A 25,389-nucleotide genomic window follows, 5' to 3' on the forward strand; every position below is an offset into this window, starting at 1 on the left:
CTTTATTGTGTATGTGTTTTATTTTTTAAGAGCACAGTAGACACAATCGAGAAATATTTTAGATCAATGCTTTTAATGTTCTTTATAAATTTGAATAGACACTAATGTCATTTAGGCATCTTGTATTTGTTCTACAAGCTCCCTCAGGTAAGTTAAATATAATAATCTATTTTATATTAAATATTTTACTTTAAGTTTTCAGTGTTAAGTTACCAATTTACTACATTACCAATTTATCACATTTCTTTGCAATCTATAACATTCCATCTACCCAGCCATGGCAGGGACCAAGTTTTCATTTCTCATAATGATCATTTATAGTCTTGTCAATGAGACAATCAGCTGGAGAGTTTGGGAAGCCTCCCAGTTTCTGGTTTTTAAATTGTTTGGTTTGACATTTAGCATCTGTGTGTTGGAAATATGTTATCTGGCTTATAAAATTGAATATTTTTATATTCAGGTTTATTTTTGACTGGTTTGAGTGCTTTCACCAACAAGGCACCAGTGAAGTTCCAACATGTAAAGGGCATGTGAATAGTGACTATTAATTCCTTATGCGTAAATTTCAAGTCTATATGACAATGGACATAGATACGTCTACCTATGTGGACACACTTGAGATTAAGTGGCTGTGGAAAGAAGTGCATTTTGCGAATCAACGTGAATTGCTATTTTGAAAATGAACCATTTCTAGGCTCAAGCTAAAAGTGCCTCAAAACTATGCCATAATGGTGCATTACCATACAGCATGATAGAGGGCAATTTGTGACGATAAGTCTTCTGCACTATACACAAAGACTCTGACTAGGCATACAAGGTGATGTATTCATGAACTTTTAATAGAAGTGTTTTAACATGAAAACTGAAATGTAATTTAATGGATTTCACTTTCTATTTCATATAAAATTTAATGAGAAATGAGATGGCAGGAGTTAGCTCAGTTCTTAGTGAAACATATTGTACTCTACAAAACCAACTTGCATAATTATAGACTAAATTTAATATTTTTTCTCCTTTCTCTATGTCAGCAGAAGTCAAAAACTAAAATACTAGTCTTAGTGTTAAAATTAATAAAAAGTTGTTTTAATGGCTTTTGGTGTCAACGTGGAAAAAGTTTCATTTTTCATAAGATTTTCCATAACAACTGTTTTTATTTATATAACATCAAAATTTTTATTCTTAGTGATTAAAAATGTTTCATGAGGGTATATTTCATTAGTCTAAAATAGGATAATGGGGAAATCAAAATGACTATCTTCCCTAACTTGAAGAACATCAATTTAATTATTAAAATAGCACATATACATCTGCTAATAAATCAAAAAAAGCATTTCTCTAGTCCCTATCAGCAAGTCAAAATTAATTGAAATCTTGATATGTGAGTCTTACATGGTTTCAGATTATTTAGTAAATCTGTGACCTTGAACTAACTTCTTCAAGCTTCACTCATTACCAGTAAAATGTGGCTTAAAATAGTATCTACCACAGGGGTTATTGTCAAGATTAAATTATGTATTACACATGTAATACATGTACATCCTGTGCATTAAAAGCATTCATGAAATGTTAGCTCTGACTGGTAATTAAAAAGGATGAAAAGATAAATGAAAACTCATGAATTCTGGTAAAATGTGATTTAGGGAGTCTTTTATTTGTAAATAGTGTTCTGTTAATTGGATTCTCCTTCACTTTTCTCTGTAATTCAAAATATCAGAAGTATTATACTTTGGATGAATGCCGTGGATCTTGCCTGGTATCCCTGAAACTCTTTTTGTTCTTATCTAAGCTAGTCTGTACAGCAGAGGCCGAATAATCTTTAAAACTACACACCAATAATGACATTAACCTGTAAAAATGTTGACAGCTGATCATTGCTCTCAGAATAAAGCTCAGAATCACAACCACAGCCTATAGAAAGGAATTTGCTAAATGTTAGTCCTTTGTGTCTTTCTCATCAGGCCTGTCTTCTTCCCAGATGTCTGAGGGACAGTCACACTCAGCCCCTGTTTGGTTTCCTGGCCTTCATGCTCCCCGATGCTGTTGGATATTGCACCAAATGTTCCCTCGGTCAAAGCCCTTTCTTCCTGGTCCCCCTCCTCTTTGCTTATTTGCCCTTCCATTTCAAAGGACAATCTTAGATGGCATACCAGAGCAATCATTATTTTCACACTCTCATAGCAAGCAATCTGTCCTTCATACTGATTTTAAAAATATCTATTTACTAAAATTTAAAGCAGCTCTAAATCTCAAAGTATGGCTGTTATTAGAGGAAGAAATGTTTGTCTTAGCTCAGGCTGCTATAATAAAATACCATAGTCTGGGTGGCTTAAACAACAGAGATTTATTTCTCACAATTTCGGGGGCTGGGAAGTGTGAAGTCAAGGTGTCAGCATGATGAGGGGCTAGTGATAGCTGTGCACATTCCTGGCTTTCAGATAGCTGCTTTCTCGCTGTGGCCTCACATGACAGAGAGAAAAGGCTTTCATCTCTCTTCCTCTACTTACAAGGACATTAATGATGTCACTGGCGTCCCTCCCACATGACTTTGTCTAAGCCTAATTACCTCCAAAGGCCCAGCCTCCAATTATCATCATACTGGGGCTTTGACACCAGACTTTGTGGGAAGGGGACACAAATACTCAGTCCATAATATTATTACAGGTTACTTTTTATATTCATGAAATGCTGACTAGGAAATGACATGCTATCTCTAAATAAATCCAAAAGAGAAATATTATATTTAATCTGTATACTTACTAGGTATTAGCTGTCTTTTCAGATTTCCAATAGGATAAATTTTAGCTTTAGTTTTCCAAGGCTCCAGTGTGTGTGTGTTTGCATGTGTGTGTTTAGCGGACTGGTGGTGATGTGTAAGCCCACACTGTTATACAGCAGTGTGTCCTGCACTTACATTGATAAAATTTTTCTCAGCCCAGGAGAACTTAAGAAATAACTCTCTTTTCATTTTATAAAATGGGATGTTCTAATATATTACAGATCAAGGTAGACATTTTCCTTTCCTCTTTAAAAAGGTTGAAGTTTGGGGATATTTGCATTCTTAAGTTAAATTTTTATTTTACTCACAACTCAGGGAACTTTGTAGTGCTCTGTGCCTGTCACTTTCAGTATTGAGCTCTTTCCCCTAGGAGGAAAAGACAACGAAGTTAGACAAACCATCTGTCTAGCACTGGGTAATGAAGTGAAGTGCTTAGGGAAGACAACAGATGAAGAAAGCCCCCAATTCAATGCCAAAATACTCTTACGGGGTTGCGATTATCAATCCAGATTTTTAAAAGTCATGAGTGCAGCAGGCCAGAGGGTAGCCAGGTGCAGTGCAAAGGCCTCAAAACTCACAACTCTACAGCCGAGGCAAGGCCCTGCTGTATGCCTGGATTGCAGAGCTAACGCGGTGAGGCAGCTGCCAGATCCCCATGATCTCTGTATGAATTTGGGAAACTAATCGGGACTATAAGGAACATTGAAACTATACCTTTTGAGAGCGTGTCGGAAAGGTAAACCTAGTATGTTGACAGCTATTTCATTTACTGGGCAGCACCAAATGCAAAGTAGGGGAAAAAAAAATAAACAGTGACAGTAAAAATAGTATTTTACTTTGCTCCTGTCCTTCTATGTGCTGCTATTCAACTCTTTCCATTACTGCTTTTCTTTTCTCCTTTCTACAACAGTGATACAAAGAGAAAGTTGTAATGAGTTGGACAGGTAGGCTGTAGTGGGCTTACACCATTTTAACTGGTAGCAGAATTCCCATCAACTGACTTTTCATTGAATACAAAAGCATACATCTGAAACCAATTTGTAAGGTAAAAAAGGAAATAAATATAAATTTGTAATCCAAAATGGTGAATAATTATGTATCTGTGCAGTAAGATTATTCTTTTGTTTATTTTCCACTTTTCTCTATTTTAAAATTCTGAACTACCAAAAGTGGTCCTGGAATCCACAGCATCGGCACCTAGAAGCCTGTGAGAAATGCTGAATCTTGGGGTCAGTACCTGACCTAATGAACCGAAGTCTGAATCTTAACAGCATCTCAAAGTGATTTAGATACACATTTAAGTTTGATAAATATTGCTTTATAAAACAGAGATTACTTATATATTCAGAAAAAAATTGAAGTAATTGCTTGTATAAGAGGGTAATTAGCAGTCAATTCAGAATGAATGGGGCAGGGTTTTGGGAAATCAGAAAGATAATATTGTTAATTACCTCACGATAATTTACAGGGTTTTTTTGTTTGTTTTTTTGTTTTTTTTTTTTTTTTTTTTTTGAAACAGAGTCTTGCTCTGTCACCCAGGCTGGAGTGCAGAGGCATGATCTCGGCTCACTGCACCCTCCGCCTCCCAGGTTCAGGCGATTCTTCTGCCTCAGCCTCCTGAACAGATGGGACTATAGCCACGCACCACCACGCCCGGCTAATTTTTTGTATTATTAGTAGAGACAAGGTTTCACTGTGTTCGCCAGGCTGATCACAATCTTCTGACCTCAGGTTATCTGCCTGCCTTGGCCTCCCAAAACGCTGGGATTACAAGCATGAGCCACGTGCCTGGCAATTTACAGTTCGATATAGGGTGAGGGAGAGAGATATGGCATCCTTTTAACTACCATATTCCTTAAGTTGTCTATTTTCTCCAAACTACGTCAATTTCAGTAGTCGCTAAATGTTTTAATGTTAGAGTATATTAATTTCTAAGAAGGTGATATGTGACAAAAGAAGGGGGTCGGGATTTGAAGAGCATGTAAGAAGATGGCTATCCATGTGAACACTGGGTGCAACTTTGCCACTTTGACCAGGTCACCTAATTTCTATGCTCCTAAACTTTCTCATACATGTAAAGAAGATTATGTCTTCCTCACAGCTTATTAATAAAACACTTTCATTAGAAACTGGCATGTAAGCTTGGTACATTTGCTGTTATAATTTGAAGTTAAACCTTATATCAAATTCCAGATCCTACGTTAATGAGGTGTACCACTTTTGGCAGTTGCAAAATCTCTCCAAGCCTATTTCTTCATATCTGAATAAAATTCGCAATAATCTTTGCCTCACTAAATGATCTTAAGAATTAAATGAAGCCGGGCGCGGGGGCTCAAGCCTGTAATCCCAGCACTTTGGGAGGCCGAGGCGGGTGGATCACAAGGTCGAGAGATCGAGACCATCCTGGTCAACATGATGAAACCCCGTCTCTACTAAAAATACAAAAAAAATTAGCTGGGCATGGTGGCGCGTGCCTGTAATCCCAGCTACTCAGGAGGCTGAGGCAGGAGAATTGCCTGAGCCCAGGAGGCGGAGGTTGCGGTGAGCCGAGATCGCGCCATTGCACTCCAGCCTGGGTAACAAGAGCGAAACTCCGTCTCAAAAAAAAAAAAAAAAAAAAAAAAAAGAATTAAATGAAGTAACTACTTACTAAATACCTTGTACAATTACTTCTCTTATTGGCTAGAATCATTATATGCATTAATTTGTGGTTTTTATTTTTTGCTAAGTATTTATTTATTGTTTACCATTCCTTTGCAGTAATCATTTCTGTAAAACTTTGTGTTTGTTTGTTTGTTTCTTTCTTTCTTTCTTTCTTTTTCTTTCTTTCTTTCTTTCTTTTTTTCCAGATTACAGGAAAATGTAACCTGGTGAGTTCTGGTTGAGACATTAATACTGAGGCCAAATAATCAAACTGATATCTTTATTTCAACAAAATATTTATATTTAGGTTATTTAATTTGATTTTCAAATACGAAAAAAAATAGAACAACTCTGCAAGCAAAAATCACAAAAGTCTATAGTTCTTAAGTGGATACTGATTATCACACTCTCTTGGATTGGTATTTGGTAACACAGGAGGCCTATTTCTTCATTCTAGGTATGCCACAGTGCCTCCATCCATTTAATTTCTCCATAATAGGAAGGAATTACTTCCCATATTACTAATAGGAAGGCACATATTTGTTCCAATTGAAATTAAACAAAATAAAACAAACTTTATCAATGCCTTTAAAACTGTTCCTGGAAGTTTTTGTTGCCTTGGAGGCAAATGTTGTAGATTTCTTTGGCTTCTTTAAAGCTTATAGATTTCCTCCTCCTCCTCCTTCTCCTTCTCTTCTTCCTCCTCCTCTTCATCCTTTTCCTTCTTCCTTCTCCTTTTCCTCCTCATTCTCCTTCTTATTCTTTCCTCTCCTTCTCTTCCTTTCTCTTCTTTCCTTCTTTCTCCTCCTCCTCTTCTTCCTTCTCTATTTCTGAAATTACATCATGAATTTCTATTATAGGAGTGAATTTCTATTAGGTTTTCTCTTTCAGGCATTTGAACTCTTCATTCAACTAACAGGGATGTGCTTAGATTTGCACTGTAGCCCTAGTCATTCACTGATTTCCTAAAGAGTTGAGAGGAACTATTTAGTGAGGGCATCTATGGTTTAGGTTTAGAAGCAAAAATTAAATAAAATGACTTGACAATAAATACAGCTTATTTTCTAATATAGCTTATTATTCCAAACCTAGTTCCAGTCACATGTACTTATTATTACTTCTGAAACTACTTTAGAAAAATTTCTGGCCTTAAAAAATAATTTTGGGTTTAATTGACATAGGAAACTGCACGTATCTATATTGTTTTTATACACAATCTCTTCTGCCCCCTTGAATCTGTCTTCACAATGAGGATAATGAGCATATGCTTAGCTTCTCCAAGTTTCTTCATTTCCAGTTTTTTGTTTTGTTTTGTTTTGTTTTGTTTTGTTTTGTTTTGTTTTGTTTTTGTTGTTGTTGTTTAGGCAGGCTCTTGTTCTGTTGCCCAGGCTGGAATGCAGTGGAGACAGCCAGGGCTTACTGCAGCCTCAACCTCCCAGGCTCAAGCAATCTTCTCACCTCAGCCTCCTGAGAGGCGAGGACTACGAGGTCATACCACCAGACCTGCCTAATTTAGTTTTTACTTTTTACATTTTGTAGAGACATGGTCTCACTATGTCGCCAGGGCCGACCATGAACTTCTGGGTTGAAGTGATCCTCCTGCCTCAGTCTCCCAAGTGTTAGGATTACAGGCGTGAGCCAATGTGCCCAGCCCTTCATTTCCCTTTTTAATTTCTCTTTCTACCCTGCCCCGTCTCTACTCTTTTTTTTTAACTTTTGTTTTATGTTCAGGGGTACATGTGCAGGTTTTTTCTATAGGTAAACTCATGTCCCGTGGGGTTGTTGTACAGATTACTTCATCACCCATGTACTAAGCCTAGTACCCAATAGTTGGTTTTTCTGTTCCTCTCACTCCCCCCACCCTCCACCCAGTGCTGTTTTTCCTTTCTGCGTGTCCATATGTTCTCATCATTTGCTCCCACCTAGAAGTGAGTACATGTGGTATTTGGTTTTCTGTGTCTGCATTACTTTGCTAAGGATAATGTCCTCCAGCTACATCATGTTCCTGCAAAGGACATGATCTCATTCTTTTTTATGCTGTTCCCACTCTATCCACAGTAAGCACTATATCTTTTTTGTCACTATAGATTACTCCACATTTTCCAGAAGTTTAAGCGAATGATGCCATATAGTGTATATTTTTTAATATGGCTTCTTTTTTTCAACAAAATTATTTTGAAAATTGTCCACATTATTATACGCATCAATAGTGCATCTCATTTTTCTTGTTTGTTTAGTAGTATCCCATTGTACATGTTAAATAAAAAGTTATTCACTCTTGATAAAATGGCAAGGGGATTTTATTCAAGATCATTTTGAAAGGTATAGGGGCTACTGCAATGGGGTTTTGCAGTAGTGGAGGGATATTGAAGTATTGGGCTAAATTACAAATACAAAAAGGAAAAGAGGAAGTTTCTAGCCGAGGAGCAAAGTAAGGAATCAGTGGATGGAAAATTACTAAGAAAAAAGCCTCATGGAAAATTGAGAATTCTAGATAAAAGGATCAAACAGGATTCTTATCAGAGGCAAGCCAGGGTAATCAGACGTCACCTGGGGGATGCTGGGGAATGAGGAATTTCGACAGATATGGAGGGTAATCGGCTATCAAGGGTGGGGAAATTCTACCTAAGTTGACTTAAAAAATATTTTGCTAGAATTCGGTTATTGGCAATGCCCAAGGACAGAGCCTAGCTAAAAAGGAGCTCATGGGAACCCAACTAGAGTCTGGTCAAAGGAGACAATCTTTTTCACATAGACTGCAAGCCATTTGCTTATACATTTACCTGTGCGTGGACACTTGAGTGGCCTTCCTGCCTGCCTGCCTGCCTGCCTGCCTTCCTTCCTTCCTTCCTTCCTTCCTTCTCCCCTCCCTCCCTCCCTCCCTCTCTCCCTCCCTTCTTTCCTTCCTTCCTTCCTTTCTTCCCTCCTTACTTCCTTCCCTCCCTCCCTCCTTCCTTCTTTCCTTCTTTCTTTCTTTCTTTCAGGAGTTTTGTTCTTGTTGCCCTGGCTAGAGGGCAGTGGCAGGATGTCGGCTCACTGAAACCTCTGCCTCCTGGGTTCAAGCAATTCTCCTGGCTCAGCCGCCTGAGTAGCTGGGATTATAGGCACCTGCCACCACATGTAGCTATTTTTTGTATTTTTAGTAGAGATGGGGTTTCATCATGTTGGCCAGGCTGGTGTCAAACTCCTGACCTCAGGTGATCCACCCACCTTGGACTACCGAAGTGCTGGGATTACAAGTGTGAGCCACTGTGCCCGGCTCTAGCTGTATTTTTAACCTTTTAAGAAAACATCATTTTTTCCCCCAAATTAGTTGAATGGTTTTACATTCTTACAAGTTCTTCTACATTCTTTCCAACACTTAGTATGACCAGTCTTTTAGTGTTAGCCATTTTATTAAATTCATTTATTCATTCTAGCAGGTTTTTTTTTTGTAGATTCTGTTAAGTGTTTTATATAGAGGATTTAGTCACCTGCAAATAATACAGTTTGGCTTCTCTTTTCCTCTGTAGATTCTTTTTATTTTATTTTTTTTTTGCCTTATTATACTAGTTAGAAACTCCAGAATAATGTTAAAAAGAAGTAGTGAGAGTGATTATTCCTGTTTTGTTTCTATTCATATTTTTATTCTGATTTTTGTGAGGAATAAAGCTCCACCAAATTATCAAATAATTTTTCTGCATGTGTTGAGACATGTATATGAGTTTTCTTCTTTAGTCAGCCAATATACTGTTATGCTGATTGATTTTTTTTTATTATTGAATCAGGTTGTATTTGGGACAAACCTAATTTTATCATGATGTATTAACCATTTTATTAATTTCAAAAACCCAGTGTTTGGTTTTACTGATTTTGCTCTATTGTTTTTCTGTTTTCTATTTTTTTTTATTTCCCTTCTTTAGTTTCTTCTTTTTGTTACTTTGAGTCTAAGTAACCTTTTTTTCTAGTTTATTAGGGTTAAAGCAGAAGTCATTGATTTGAGGATTTTCTTCCTTTTTATATTTTCCTTGCACAATAGTTTGCTGGTATACCTTTTTATATTCTTTAAAAAATTATTGACAGTTAAGCTAGCTGGAAAGAGTTTGCTCTTTTCTGGTTTGGCTTTTACGATTTGTTAGAGAAGACGAGAATAAAGTTTATTTAGTCTAGGGAAATAATTCCCCACTGCTAAGGCAGACCTTATCGAGTACTCTACTCAGAGACTCATGAATTAGAAGGTTTTTACGTCTGGTTGGTGTTAACAGACGTGATTTCTGGACCCAAGTGAACTTGGGGACTCCTCTCTAATCCTTTCAGTGGTGCTTTCACCAGCCTGGAGGAGATGGCTGGCATGCATGTGCATGCACTTGCCAGTACTTGACTGAGTGCTCTAGGAGGACTCTTTTCAGATACCCACAGTTCTCTCTGCTGACCCCTGTTCTCTTGACCCTCTTGCCCCGTGAGGTATAGCAACCCATAACTTTCCCATAACTTTCACTTCACATAACTTTTATTCATGGAGTTCTCTGGGCTCTGTTTCTGTTCTGCGTGTGCTGCCACCTGTAATCTCTCTCTGGAAAATAGTGGATGCCATAGGATGTACCCAGTATTTCCTATTACTCAGGAATCACTACCTTCCGTTTCCTGATGTGCAGTGTGTTGAAAAGCCTTGTTTTCTATATTTTGCTGTTGTTTAGTTGTTTTAGATCAAAAGATAAATCTAGTCCCTTTTATCTGAGTGAAAGTAGGATCTTTACTTCTAAACGTTTATTCTCAGATGTGTACAACTAGTTTATTCACTCATGCTGTGAACTTCCTGAAGAAAGAACCTAGATCTTATGTTTCTTTATATTCCATATGTAGTTCTGAGAACTTAATGACTATCTGGTATGTGTCTGGTGATTTTTTACTGAAGATTAATAAATGTTGATAATCTTCATCTAATATTTTTGGCCTATTGATTTTTGTTTGTAATACCAAGTAATACACTCATTATAAAAATTGGATTATTAAATAAAAGTATACTTGAAATATCATGTAAACACACTGTAAGCACTAATAATGACAACCACATTTTAAATAAAATATAATGTATAATTCATTTAGTAAAATGTTATTTTTATCTGATGATTTCTATTAATTAAATCCAACTAATCTTAATCTTTCATTTTTTGAAGCAGAAATGGGTGTGGATGTGTAAATATCTACATATTCATCATAAAAATATGATATTTTATTTTATTTCAGGTGATAGTCAAATCCGGGCCAGGGACTTTCCTCAGTTTGGCTGTTTATGACAATTATATATTCTGGTCAGACTGGGGAAGAAGAGCTATCCTGCGGTCCAACAAGTACACAGGAGGAGATACAAAAATCCTTCGTTCTGATATTCCACATCAGCCAATGGGAATCATAGCTGTTGCCAATGACACCAATAGCTGTAAGTTATAATAGAAAGCAAATGTGTATTCTAATTGTATGGCCTCTGATCTCTAAAATTGTATCTGTTTTCTAGTAACAGTTGGATTTTGTTTTTTCTTTTAAAAAATGTTTTCTTATTTTTTGTTACTAGGACTGTGGATTTTATTTTCTTACAGTTCTTAGGAATAGTGTTTAAGATTTGGCTGTTCAATATCTTGAAATTATCTGAAATAGTCAAGTCAATTCTATATTGCATAATTTTCCACCGTATTTGGTGGAAACTAAAAACGAACACTTCATTTTTAGTTATTTCTTCTAAAAATCGTATTTCACTCTCACTTTTCATATCTTTGAACTTTCAAATCAAGTTGTTTCCATGAAAATTATACTTAATAGATAAACTTCGCATCTGAGCTTAACAGTTCTTTAATCAATGCAGTGCTTACAAAATTGCAGTTTGCAGTATCAATGTGGTTTCTAACAGAACTAGTTTTTTTGATGCCATGGTATCAAATGTGTTAGGAAGATTTGATTAGTATTACATATTTTCCAATGTACTTAGCCTTAGGAATGCTCAGATTTTCAAAAGTCCTGAATGTTCCTTTTTAATGTTATATTATTGAGAGATTGAGGCAGTCTAATAGTTTACTATTAATATGTATGTAACATAGATTAGGAATTCAATATAAAATGTTACCAATGAAGCATATTTATTGTAGGCGAACTTTCTCCATGTGCGTTATTAAACGGAGGTTGCCATGACCTGTGCCTTTTAACTCCCAATGGGAGAGTGAATTGTTCCTGCAGAGGGGACCGAATATTGCTAGAGGACAACAGATGTGTGAGTAAGTAAAGAGAATTGAAATATAACATGACGTATGTGTTCCAAATTCCACATACATAACTGAAATTGTATTAGTATATTTATGAAGTTGTACTGTCTTCCAATATCAGAAGCTTAGTCAGGTTATCTCTGCATTCTAAAGAAAACTGGGTTCACCGTTCTGCTTAGTTATAGCACCATGTGCTGGATAATGATAATGAAAATGGTAACAAATGTTTTACCCTTCTGGGGTAAATTTTCTAGTTGTACACTAGAAAGTATTGGGACTAGCTAGAGAAGTGTCTGCACACAATGATCATCTGAAAACTTCCAGTTGTGATTTTGTGAATTCAATCAATAGCAAAAGTAATTGAAGTTGGAATAAACTAGTATAAAAGTAGTATATCAGTAGCCTTGCAGTAAAACCACTCACAGTCCATCACAGTATGTAAATGAGAGAGAATGGTTCATGCGGCTTATTTGTAATCATTTCCAAACTGTTAATTAAGAATGTAACATTGCAGCCTTGCATGATGTTTATACCTCCCAAAGGCATAATAATCTTTAATTAGTACCATTACAATATACACTTATTAACAGCTAAGTTTCCAAAACTGTTTTCAAAATAAATCAGGGTTCAAGTGTTTCAATATTGCTGTGGAAAATTAGCTGGCACAATTTTAAAAGGTTAATTTCCTTTTAACATTAAGACAATTTGTGTATAAGGTAGGAGAGAATTATTTTGTTAGAAATTGGTTAACTCACTCTTAGGATGTGTCAAATATGATTTATTTTTTTTCTCTCCTCATCTATTAATATGTCCTCATCTCATATCTTTTCATTCAGAAAATTAACAGAGTTGGATATGTCTGCATTATAAAAGTCAGTATTTTTCATCTTCATCTTTAGTCTTTTTTAAAATTCTCTTTCCACTGGAAGAATGTTCTCTCTTACATTCTCTTTAATGCAAGTGCTGGGGCATAATTTTATTTATCTTGAAAACTATTACACTATATACAACGTAACAGAAACATATTTTCTCACTGTGCAAATTGATATGACAACCCAAAAGGGAGCCTCTTAGAAAAAAAAAAAAAAAGTAAAAGTTGTTGTACTTAAGACTGTGCCAAAGCAAATGAGAGAATGATGCAAATGGTCAAAATTTTAAATGCAGATGGTCAATTTTCATATTTAGGGCCACAAATTCCCATATTTCTTTGTCACTTAACACTTCTCTGAATGGCAGGCAATTGCCTAAACACTTTCAGTTTGCCTTTGTGGTTTCAGCTGTAATGGTCTGGATCTGATGCCATCTGTAAGTCTGGAGTGTTAGCCATGCATTAGAATCACTTATGTTTCTTTCACAGGTCACTGCAGGCTGATAGTGAAGCCATGCCTTTAGTCAAAACTGCAAAGCTTATTTCTGTATGGTAAAAGTCTGTCCTTGCTGCATAATAAATTCAATACAACTATCCCTACTAAGCTTCTCTCTATTGTGGAGAGGAAATGAATCAGGAAGAAAACTGTCATTTTAAACAAGCACAATTGTATTCAAATAGAACTGTAGAGTGATATTGGATTCCTCAGAGCTGACAATCTGTTATAGAGGCTGACGACATCCATTGTGCATTCATATTGAAACCCTATAGTTCAGCAGAGACATTAGAAAGTAACTCTTGGCTTCTTCTTGTCAAATTCATCTTTAGGACGTGAGAATGTTTCTGGCATATTTGTGTCCTCATCTGAGTGATTTTACCAAGAGCGGTTTATGAATGTTAATGGCAGCATTAAAGGGGTGAAAGGCCTCGTACTAACCTCTACCTGAGGGCAAAGGAGGGAAAACCATTTGTTTTCGTAACTGTTGACAAGATTAGGCAGTTCCCTTGCATACAACATTGCTAATCTTAATGTAATCTGTAACAGAAATAGATATAGTAAATACAATTAGATGAAGTAATTGCTGTGCAGGAGAATAAGGGCAGCTGTCCCACCATGTTTCCAGAAAGAAGCAGCAAACAATACTATTTCATCAAATGAGCATACCTGAGGAAGAATTGTGTTCATACACCATTTGTTTTTGCATAATGCAAAAAATATTTTTATCTTTGAATAGTTTTTGTCATTTCCCCAAAGGCATTAATATTATAGAAGATTAAATATGGCCTTTTCCATCATAACAAGTACTTTTTCACTGGAAAAGAGACAGTAAGTAAGATATACTTAAAATAGGCAAAATAAGTCAGGAATGTCAATAGACGTTCAATAAGTTGCTGAATTTTGTTCTATATGAAGTTGATTGTACTTAGCAATATTAGTACGCTTTTAATTTTTTAAAATTTAATATTTTCAGTATTAAATTATTTGCTACCTTGTCTAAAATGGCTTTCTGCTTTAGCCAATGGCTGATCAATGAAGCTTAGACTGCACCGAGATTAAAAAAAAAAAAAAAAGAAAGAAAAAAAAATCTTTGGAAAATGTTGTTATCATTGAAAGTGTTAAATATGAAGTCAAATAGTCAAATATGACTCAGGAACAGAAAACCAAATGCCACATGTTCTAATTTATAACTGGGAGCAAAACATTCAGTACTCATGGACATAAAGATGGCAACAATGGACATTTGAGTCTATTAGAATAGAGAGAGAAGGAGGAAGGGGTTAAAAACCTAACTATTGATACTATGCTCAGTACCTGGGTGACAGGATCAATCATATCTTAAAGCTCAGTATCATGCAGTAAACCCATACAACAAACCTGCACATGTACCCCATGAATCTAAAATAAAAGCTGACCTAATAATAAAAAAAAAAAGAAGCCTTAGATAAATAGATCCTCTGCTAAATTAATTAAATTCTAGGAATAATAAAGAAATAAAACCTTGGAAACTTCAGATAGTATTAGTGGCTGTTTAATTGAATATTCCTGAAATAAAGCTCACAAATTGATACTAAATTATAAAATTAAGCCATATTCTTTCATTAGCAGAGATGAATGAATTCTACTTATCTCCAACATGATTAATACAACTGGATTTAAATGTACAATTATTCAGCAAGCAATGGCGTGAGTACATACTTGCAAGCAGACAGCACACCCCCCAAATTAGTGAAGAATAAAAATAAGTCCATTGTCCTCAAGAGAGGCCCTTCAAATTACAGATCACATACTGCTATTTTGAGGATGAAACTGGCCTGTGGAAAAGACCTTTCTGTACTTTGAGACTCTTCTCTTACAAATTAGGACAAATCACCTAAAACTCAAACTTTTAATTTCTAATAAAAATTCTGAGATTGAGAAGTGAGACTGTCTGACTGTGGTCAGTTGGAGTCCATAGCATCAGGGGCACATGTTTGCCACTTACCATTGTCCTCCAGCACTTCATTCCACCGATTCTGTGCATTTCATGGAGTAGGTGCTGGTCATGTATGGTAGCGAGAAAGGGCCTGCTCCTTGGGACCTCCCACACATCGATTGGACAAGTGGCTGATGAGAATGATTTTAATGATTCTAATGTTTTCAAACAATATAACTTGCTACTGAGATTTCATCATAAGATAGTTAGAGAGGAAGACCAGAAGGTATGAAAAAGTAGAGACTATTCATTTGACTGAGATGATTCATATCACACATTCAGAAATGAGTACTCTATGAACTGAAAAATATTATCACATTGAAAAATTAGTATTAGTATATTAAAATATGTGATAGAGTACAGTAAGAAAATACAAAAATACTTTCAGTATATACAGAACTTATTTAACTGGCTCCTTTTAAAAAATTATTATTGAGATCTTAATTTTTTATAAAGAAATATTATAAATTATTGCTCTTTAATTTTACATTTTGATAAATTTTAGTTTATATTTATAATTAAAATTAAGAAAAATAATTGTAATGGTTTCAAAAAATATTTTCCATTGCAAAAAGGCATTAACTGTTTTTTTTCAGCTAAAAATTCCTCCTGCAACATTTATTCAGAATTTGAATGTGGAAATGGTGAGTGCGTTGACTACCAGCTCACCTGTGATGGCATTCCCCATTGTAAGGATAAATCAGATGAAAAACTGCTCTACTGTGGTAAGTGTCCAATATGGGGTTTGCTTACTTCAGATAAAGTTTTCTGAATCTTTTTACAATTTCTGGTTTGCTTGTTGCTTGTCTCTGTTTGGTTTCTGTAGATAATTTCTTTAATGTCTCTCATTAACATGTTGATCTAAGGCAATCGACATGGCTTTGCTTGTATTAAAATGAGGCACTTTATCTCCTATCTGGTAGCCATGATATTCACTAAATAATTTCCTCATGGTCCTCATGATTTTCTATCCACAAAATAGATTTTTTTTAAAAAGAGATGTGGTCTCATTATGTTGCCCAGTCTGGTCTCAAACTCCTGAGCTCAAGCAGCCCTCCTGCTTCAGCCTCACAAAATGCTAGGATTCCACGTCTAAGCACCACACCCAGCCAGAAAATGAATATTTTTAAAAGAAGGGGTTAATCCTTTGAACTCCCTAGTTATTCATCTTTAGCAATAGGTTTTAGGCTTACTTTCCTTAAAATGTAACTTAGAAATATCAGTGATTTTTGGATATTATAGGCTAATAGGCAATAGCACATTGTTGGGTTGTTATCAAGTCTTGTCGATTTTATTTCTGTCTCCAGGATTTAGCACGGGGGCTAGTATCCTTTGGTACAACGGCTCATTGCCTTAGGCATAGTCCACATCAAACATAGAATTCCACCAGCTATGCTTCTGTTGGCAACACCAAATGATAGTTGACCTCTACCCTCACTCAGGAGTAGAGATTGACTTTTCTACTCTAGTAAGCAACTGAGATTTCCCTTCATTGCAACAATATTTTTCCTGGAAATTTTTCTTTGCATAATCATTGATAGTCATTGTATATTTGATCTAGATTTTTAAAAAATTGCTCTGATATATTTTTAATCCTAGAAATCCAATAGCATTGGGATCGTGTGCTATGCAAAATTTAGGAATCTATATCTGAAATTGCTATATTTTATATCTACTTTTCTCCTCTATTCCATCATCTGGTTAATAATTACCTCTAAATAATTAAAGAAAATTTAGAACAAGAGGAAGACAGAATCTGTGAGATCCACAGACAGTCCTCTTACTCTTCTATATTACATAGTAATACACCATCATTTAAAATGAGAGTCTAATATACTTTCTCCATAATTGATCTGTAACCAATGTCTCAAAGAATTTACCTAAAAAAACATATTCGCTTTAATGAATGGCTATATTCTATACAATATAAAAATATTAAAGCATATAAAATTTGATTGTAATAAACTCACAAGTTTGCATTTACTATACGTTGACTTGAGATTGCAGTTCATGTTATATTTATCATTTCAGAAGTCAGTGATATTTGTTTAGAGCAGGAGTTGACAAACGTTTTCTGTAAACGTTCGGCTAGTAAATATGTTAGGTTTTGTGCATCATATATGCTTTCTGTCACATATCCTCTGTTGTTTACTATCTACCATCCTTTAAACATGTAAAAACGATATTTTTAATTGCATTTTATGTTTTGGGGTAGATGTGAAGAACATGCAAGACTGCTGCATAGGTGCACACATGGCAGTGTGATTTTCTGCCTTCCTCCCCTTCACCTATATCTGACATTTCTCCCCATGCTATCTCTCCCCACCTCCCCACTCCCATCCCTCCCCTATTTCCCTCCAACAGACCCCAGTGTGTAGTGCTCCCCAAACTATTCTTAGTTCAAGAACCATACAAAAATGGTCTCACAGGCTAGAGCTGGCCTATGGGCAATAGTATGCCAATCCCTGGTATAGATTATAGGCTTTGGACTCACATCAGAAGTTAAATCTTTGTTCCCAAACCTGCTAATATAACTAGCCTACTATGCAAACCCTAGTGTGACTAGGGTAAGCAACATAACTCACTTCTCTATGTTTTAGTTTTCTGTTATGAAACAAGTAGCTCTTATGGTAGTTGACAGCATTAAACCATTGAGCATTTGTCTATAAATACTCTGTATTGAACTGCCTCGATACAGAGCCTGGGGCAAAACTGGCATTTAATACATTACAATAATAATTTGTAAGTGGTAGCTCCTGCCCCAGATCAGAGAATGTCAAGAAGCCTTCATAATGGTTATCAAACTCAGAAAGTAATTCTTTTTCAGGGAATTCTGTAGATATCTTAAGTTGATTTTTAAGATAAATTTATTGATATTTAGATGACTCCATGAGACACTGATTTGGGAATACATGCTTTGCTGGTTTTTTTGTTCCTTGTTATAAAATCCTTACAGTTAGACACAAAGGATATAGGAAACAGATGTTGGAGTGTTTCTGTTACTTTTGAGGTACATGTTTATTTCTTCAGAATTGAATATGTGATATATGTTTATTTCTGTGCTACTTGACAGAAGTACCAGAAACAATAACATAGGTATAACTTGGAAAGATCTCCAGGCATGAATCACTAAAGTTAAAATGCTAAGCCAAAAAGGGTCCTTGCTGAATGAACTACTCTTTGACAATACATAAACATTCTAATCCAGAGCTTTTATAAAGAACAACACTTGTTTTATAGATCTATAATCCAGTCATTATGAATGAAATATTATCTGTGATTTTCATTTTGTACAAATACTTCTATATGATCTCTGGTTATGAGTTTCTACTTTTATTTACAAGAAAACAGAAGCTGTCGAAGAGGCTTCAAACCTTGCTATAATCGCCGTTGCATTCCACTTGGCAAGTTATGTGACGGAGAAAATGACTGCGGAGACAACTCTGATGAATTAGATTGTAAAGGTAAATACTTGTTCCATCAGTCTAGGAGCATTGATGTGCTAAGTTTTTCCTGAACTTTTCCAACATTTGTTTCTGAGAGTTCTATAGTATGTAACACCTAGTAACACCTCTGGATCACATTTTGGTAAATGCTGTTGGAATGGAGTTACTAAAGTTGTAAGTTCTGACTATGTTCTTTGTTTTCTACTCCTTTGCTTACTTTAAAACTCTTATAATTCTTCACCTTTTCAATTCTACCTTCCTGGATTTGAACATTTCTACCAGAATGTGTAATATTGAATTTTCTGCTCCAAAAATGTTCCCCTTTACTCCTTAGTTCTCGGTTTTACCTGTGATCACATTTTCCTAACCACGGTACAGGAAACCTTGATGGTCTCCTTAATTTCTCCTTCCCACACATCCATCATCAACACATCTTCCAGTTATTTGAAATAACTTTCATTTCAATCCACTTTAAGCCTGAATTAACAGAGTATCCCTCTACCTGGTTTCCCCGCCTATACTTTTTCCAGTCCATTCCTATGTCATAAGTCATGCTAATACTGTTTAACATTTTACCAAAGTGATTATTGGGATAGATGATCACACCAAACTACCTGAGTTAAAAAAAGCTGCTGCCCCAACACTTACTGTCTAAATTTGGATATGACACTTAAGTAATCTGTGTCTCAGTTTCCCAAACAGCAAGGTAGGAAAAACAATTAAATGAGAATAACAATATTAAATAAGCCTTGAACAGTATTATTTGGCAATAATGAATACTACATTAGCACTGGCTGTAAAATATGTATATTGCACTGATAAAGAAAACTTTAATGGAATACCAATGTTTGCAGAATAATTGCTAAGTTTTAGTCTGACCAATTGAAAGCCTTCTTAAATCTGGACCCAACAGATATATCCAAAACATTATCACTTTAATGTCTTTGCATTCAATGAACACACTTTATTGAGTGCAATTCATTAAGGTTCGAGACACAAAATTCATGCGACATGTGCCTGTACTTAATAATATCAAATTCTAACTCTAAGACAGCCATGTAAACAGATGAAGATTTGTATAGGGTGCTGTGATTGCACACATAAGAACACCATATGTATTTTTTGTCTTTTGGCTTGGAGGTATCTTCAAAGGTTTCACAGACTATACTGAATTTAAAGTGAGCCTTAAACTAAAAATAAGATAGAATCAATGAAGCAAAAGAGAATTCCAAGTAGAGGGACTAGCATTGAAACTGAAAGTAATCTGATATAGTCAGAGACAGATTGCATATAAGAGACATAAAAACAGAGAAGGTACAGAAAGGAGCCAGGACATGAAGGTACAATTTATGCCATGTGAAGTAACTCAGACTTTATCTTCTAGTCACCAGAGAGTCACTGAAGATTTAAAGCAGGCCAAATATAATCAAATTTACATTGCAAAAAGGAAAGAAAAGAACAGAATTGTGTTAATGAAACCTGTAATAATAACATTTGTTTGTGTGGGAATGAGGGTAAGACAATAAGGGTAGTTTGCGTTCTGAGGTTGGAGCACGTGAAGACATCTGAATGAAACTATTTCACAGCCTTGTACATAGGTAGAGATTTGGAACTCAGGTAATAGATGTTGATCAGAAGTATTGATTTGGAACACATTAAGAAGAAAAAAAAAACTCAGAGGAAATGTGGAGTAATGATTGCATTAGTAGAATGCATCAAAATTACTTATTGAAATAACAAATTATATACGAAAATGAGAAGTTTCCTGCAAGGCTAATAGAAAATCCATTTAAGAAATTATTTTCTCAAGAAAGGAGGATCATTCAGCATTTTCAAGTACTACAGAAAGGGCAAGAGGGCAGGCATGAACTGGAGGTAGCCATTGTATCTGGCTAATAGTAGATACTTTCTTGGTTAAATTCATTGATGTTGGTTCAGTGGAAGAGTAGGGGAAAGCAAGAGCATATTGGGTTAAGGCAGAAAATGGGTGGTGAGAGAATAAAGACAGCAAATATAGATTGTTTTTAGAAAAGATTGATGGTAAAGGAAAGGTATGAAGTACAGTTGTACGAGAGGGCTATGCAGAGTTGAGGGAGAGGGCAGAATGTGTGCAAATTATTTTGTAGCTTTATGGAATGTTGGAAAGTTACTCTGCCATCTTAGACAGTGTGACTTTGGGGAAACACTTACATAGATTATCATCTAAGTTTGACACTGTAGTTTAGAGCCATTTACATTTGCCAATTAAGTTACCTATTATACTATCCATAGAGGATTTAAAAGATTAAAAATGGTAAAATACAGTCAGATACTGGAAGTAGGTAGAGGGAAATAAATTAACATTTGGAAGAAAGGAGGAGAAGAAACGAGAAGACCTAGAAATGGATATGCTCTGTCAATTATTTGTAAGCAGGAGAGGAAAATATAATATAAGCAGTAAGCCAGGTTAAAGGTATAGCTATCAAGAGATAATGTGCAGAAACTGAGCAATAAATACAGAAAATAGATTTTAAGGCAAGATTCATCAAAAGAAGCCATGGGAAGTTAATATGTTACTATGAGTTTTCTCCGGAAATGAAAGTGTATTTTCAAAAGTGGTAAATAAATTAGTTTGTTTGGGTTTATGAAATATAATACCTCATATGTGGTAGGTGTTTATTAAATTCTTATGTGGCTGGTTGAAGCAGTAAGTCTTCTAAAATATAGATTGATTTGTTTCTACCTAATGATATCAATACCAGCTGCTGAATAACAATAAAATAACTCAAAATGTTATTTCTTCTTTTTTAGTCTAAATTCTTGATTTCTTGATTTCTGTGTTATAACCTTTTCAATCATACTCTTGGGCACAGAACAGTGCCTTTGTGAATGAAGATTCTACCATAACCTTCTTTTATGATAAGATTATAACAGTTGGCTATCTTAAAAATAAACAAGCAAAATCTATGCCTTAAAGTTCATTGCGTTGAATCCAGGGCATCTGAAATTAAAATTGCTTGTGGAAACACAAGCATACACTTTATTACTTACTAGAAATTAGTGAATTTAATTCAATGGACTAGCTCCTTTAGGATAAACAAATGGGTAGCTATTTAGATGAAGGATTACTCTTAATTGAATCTTTTAGTTTTGATTTTTCTCTCATTTTATTAACACAGTGTCCTTGTGGAGTATCTTTCAAGCTATAGAAATAAGACTTCCCTGGGTCCATATTTCATAAACCAGGCTGTCTGATTAAACACCTATATTAATCAAATATCTCCTTTATAGTAGATAAAAGATGATAAAGGGAAAGGCATAGATAAGAACTCAAGGAGAATGAACAGAGGTCTCTTTCCAAGCCCTTTCTTCCAGTTACCCCTTCTCCCTTTCTATTGTCAGTGCAATGTTGAGATGTAGTGCATTTTTGTTTATATGCAGGCATGCAAATCACCTATTACCTTTTAATCAAAACAAGATGTAAAAGATAAAGTGATATAATTGGAAGTCAGTATAAACTAGGAAATTTTGATAGACTGGGGTAAGAGTCTATGGAGCAGCCATCTGTAAATTATCTGAAGTATTATACTTGGCTGAATTTAGATGTCAGTAGTAACTGCTACTTTAAAAAAAAAATCAAGTACAGAGAGTCTATTTACAGAGTAGAAAGGGTGTTGCAATGAATTGCTTTTGGTTTCCTGTCTTTTGAGGGAAAAGAATAATGCCAAATCTTTAATCTTTTCAAATTTACTGCCGCTTTATAGAGGTCCTTTCATGACTGAGAGTTTTAGATGTCAGGTCATTTGGAGGTGGGGAGATGAGGCGTTGTTCATAAGTTTGTCATTTTGTACTCCTCTTCAGGTTGCATGGCAGGTTGAGTGAATATATTCAGGGAGAGTGCACGGTATGCTTCCTTCCCTGTTGAGATGAGTATAAACTGCTCCCTTTAGGAAGTACATGAAATTCTTTGGGCCACTGAAGTACTTTTAGGTAGACTTGGGAGCTAGCAGTTCTGCTGCTCCCTAAAGGAAAGGGAACTGGCATTTGTTTTTTCCTAACTTCATAGCAAAACTTTGAAAGATTCCATAAACAACAAGCTAAAGGAAAAGGATAAACATAGCTGGAGAAGAAATCAGCATTCCTTCTGAATTTGTGAATCCTTAAAACCTAAAGTGTGAATTAAATAATTAAATACAAGATGTTGTTTGAAATTAATTGAAAGAGAGATATGAGGGCAAACTTAATGGTGTTTTTTTCCGCCCCTTTTCAGCTTCCCTTTGCTACAAGTTGGGTCAGGGATGCTGGAAGAGAGAATTGACTTATGTTATTTATAAGAAACATCCTAACAACCACAGAAAAACCATTGCATTGATTTTTAAATCTTTCAAATTTCATTAAATATTTTTAGCTGACCTGCTAAAAAGAAAGTAGAAGAAATAGCAAAATTAAGAAAGTATATGAGAGAGAGAGTGTTTTTACTTTCTCTCTTGCTGCTACTTTTGATCCACAATCCCTGACAGATCTTCCTTTGTAGTGCCTCATTGCTATTCCTTGTGTGGCTGTAGGGTGTTTTCACTCGTGTTTCACAGGCTTACTTTTTCTTTTGGACTACTTGGAGGGAAAAGTGTAGTATCTCTCCCTTGGCTTACCTTTATTTGGACCATATTATTTTATTTTCTCTTTATCAGGACTTTTAGCCTGAGGAAATATTGTCAGAAAACTTTCATATTCACTTGACAAATTAAAGATTTTAGTATCTTTCTTCCTCAAAAATCGCAGTATGGATGAAACAAATTTCAATAGTTGACTGACCAAAACAAAGTGAAGAAGAAATATAGTTGAGGCAACAGAGAGAAGGAGGTTTTGACAAGAGATGTGTTTACTTATTTAATGAAGTTACTACTATTTCTGTAGATTTATTTTTTCCTCACAGGATTCTCCTTTCTTGCCCGTTAATGCAGGATATATTAATCCCCACAACCACCTCACTCCTACTGCTCACAAAATTCTTCAACAGCGTTCATTGCCTTCTCTAACTCTTTGGTGGTTCTCAAACCCTATACCAAATAATGCAATGTTTGAAGACAGGATCAAGTACAAGGGGACAATCGGTTCCTACTTGATCGTCTCACACACTCTACTAGCTCTCCTCCCAAGGATTCATTAGCCCTATTGTTATTTTGGAAAGTAGGAGAAAAAAAATAAATACATCCTGCAAATCTACTCTTTGTTCTATCCTCTGAATTTCTTCCTTCATCTATTTTCTTATGCTTTTTAATATTTTTTAATTGCTACTTTCTGACCACTCTTCTGATCTTCAAAGTTAAAGTTTCTATTCATCTAGTTTGATACCCTCTGTTTCTTTCTTTCTTGTTTCCAGGACTCGATCTAAGACCGTATTCCATTTGTCCCTTGGGTCCTTCCACTCTAGTCCCAAGTTATCCTTTACTTTCTCTGTTACCTCAGAACTTCCAAGACTGGTTTTTGTTTTTATTATTTTTTTTATTTTTTATTTTTTTTTAAACCCCATTACTGTGAAATCTCTGAATCTCCAGTTTTCTTGACTGACTAAAATGCCATTCCCTACATTTGTCTCTTCACCGTCTCTGCCACTACTTCTCTCTCAGACAGAGGATTCTCTATGGGAGATTGGAGGCAGATGGTGATGGCGAAATAAGTTGCAATTGTCCCCATTGGCATCTTTCTGGCATCCTAAACTCCAACTTCAAGTAGATAGAAACTCAAGTGCATTATGAGATGAACCATTATAGGCTTACTACTGAAAAGAGATTATGAGCAACCTTTTGGAACAAAGTGAATAAGAAACTGCTAATAGTGAAGCCAAAAACAAAATGTAAATGATTGACATGATTATATTCTATGTTATATAATGCATTCACTGTTCTTATTGAAAAAATAGAATATGAAATATAATACAAAGGAATATAAAAGAAGTTTTGCTCTTGTAGACATAAAATAAAAAAAAACTATTTTTTTCTGTTTCAGAACAACGTATTTATCTCTACTTGTAATAACATTATCTATTTCAAATGCTATGATATCATTTTTAATAAAAAGTGAAGCAATTATAATTGCAAAATGTAAATAAAATGTTTATTCTAATCATCATCTAAACAGATAAGTATGCAATCTTAAGATTCATTTCAATATAATAAGAACAGTACATTATGAAATACAAGTGACATACACATCCTTGAATAAAATCTGCATATTTTAAAATAGCATTTTAAGTATTTACAATTGATATAATTTCTATTTATAATTAAATAGGCTCTTTAAAATATCAACACTGGTAAAAGTGGCATAATCAAAAGGCCTTTGAGGTTGTTTATTAACATAATCAGCTTGTAGAAATTTGAATTTGGAATAAAAATATCACCTAAGTTAATCTAACATACATAGTATATCATGCACAGTATTTTACTGGAAACCATTGTATGGTTATGAGTGGGCAAGCAACTTAGGAATATATGATTAAGATATTTTATATAAAAATGTGTTTATATAATGACAATAGCATATTGAAACTAATTTTCATTTGAGGAGAGCATAGAATTGGATGACTTTTATAACAATAATAATAAAGAATGCCACATTTATATGTTCCTTGGCATGAGGCTTTCTATCTCTTATATTAAATATTAATGATGATATGGGCATATAACAGAGTATGACACAGCATAGATGACTTTCTAGTAGTCGTAAGCTTTTCCCTCTGAGTCACAAAGCCAGTGCTCAGTGGTTCCCCCCTGCTCATCTCCCTGTCCTGGTTTCTGTCTCTGTCTCTCTCTATCATAGCAGGAAATGCTTCACTTCTTGGCAACCAGGTTGGGATTTCCCAGTAGGTATTTAATCAGGCATTTTTCTACTGTCATAACCTTGGACTGTTGAAGTTGAAAGGAGAGAGAATTTCCAGCAACATTCTTTTTTGTATTTTGGCTCTGTGCTA

At 35.1% G+C, this 25,389-nt stretch overlaps 1 protein-coding gene across 4 annotated transcripts in view; it reads left to right on the top strand.

Annotated features, from left to right (window-relative positions):
- LRP1B (LDL receptor related protein 1B) overlaps positions 1-25,389 on the top strand; it is a 1,884,038-nt gene that overhangs the window by 1,572,925 nt on the left and 285,724 nt on the right. For all 4 annotated transcript variants that reach the window (XM_003921997.4, XM_074399735.1, XM_074399736.1 and 1 more), the window contains 4 exons: positions 10,646-10,838; positions 11,539-11,664; positions 15,591-15,719; positions 18,339-18,458. In XM_003921997.4, coding sequence (XP_003922046.1) covers positions 10,646-10,838; positions 11,539-11,664; positions 15,591-15,719; positions 18,339-18,458 — 568 coding nt within the window. The remainder of the gene's footprint in view (positions 1-10,645; positions 10,839-11,538; positions 11,665-15,590; positions 15,720-18,338; positions 18,459-25,389) is intronic.

This window comes from Saimiri boliviensis, chromosome 5 (assembly GCF_048565385.1).
Source record: "Saimiri boliviensis isolate mSaiBol1 chromosome 5, mSaiBol1.pri, whole genome shotgun sequence".
In the NCBI taxonomy this organism is placed as follows: Eukaryota; Metazoa; Chordata; class Mammalia; order Primates; family Cebidae; genus Saimiri; species Saimiri boliviensis.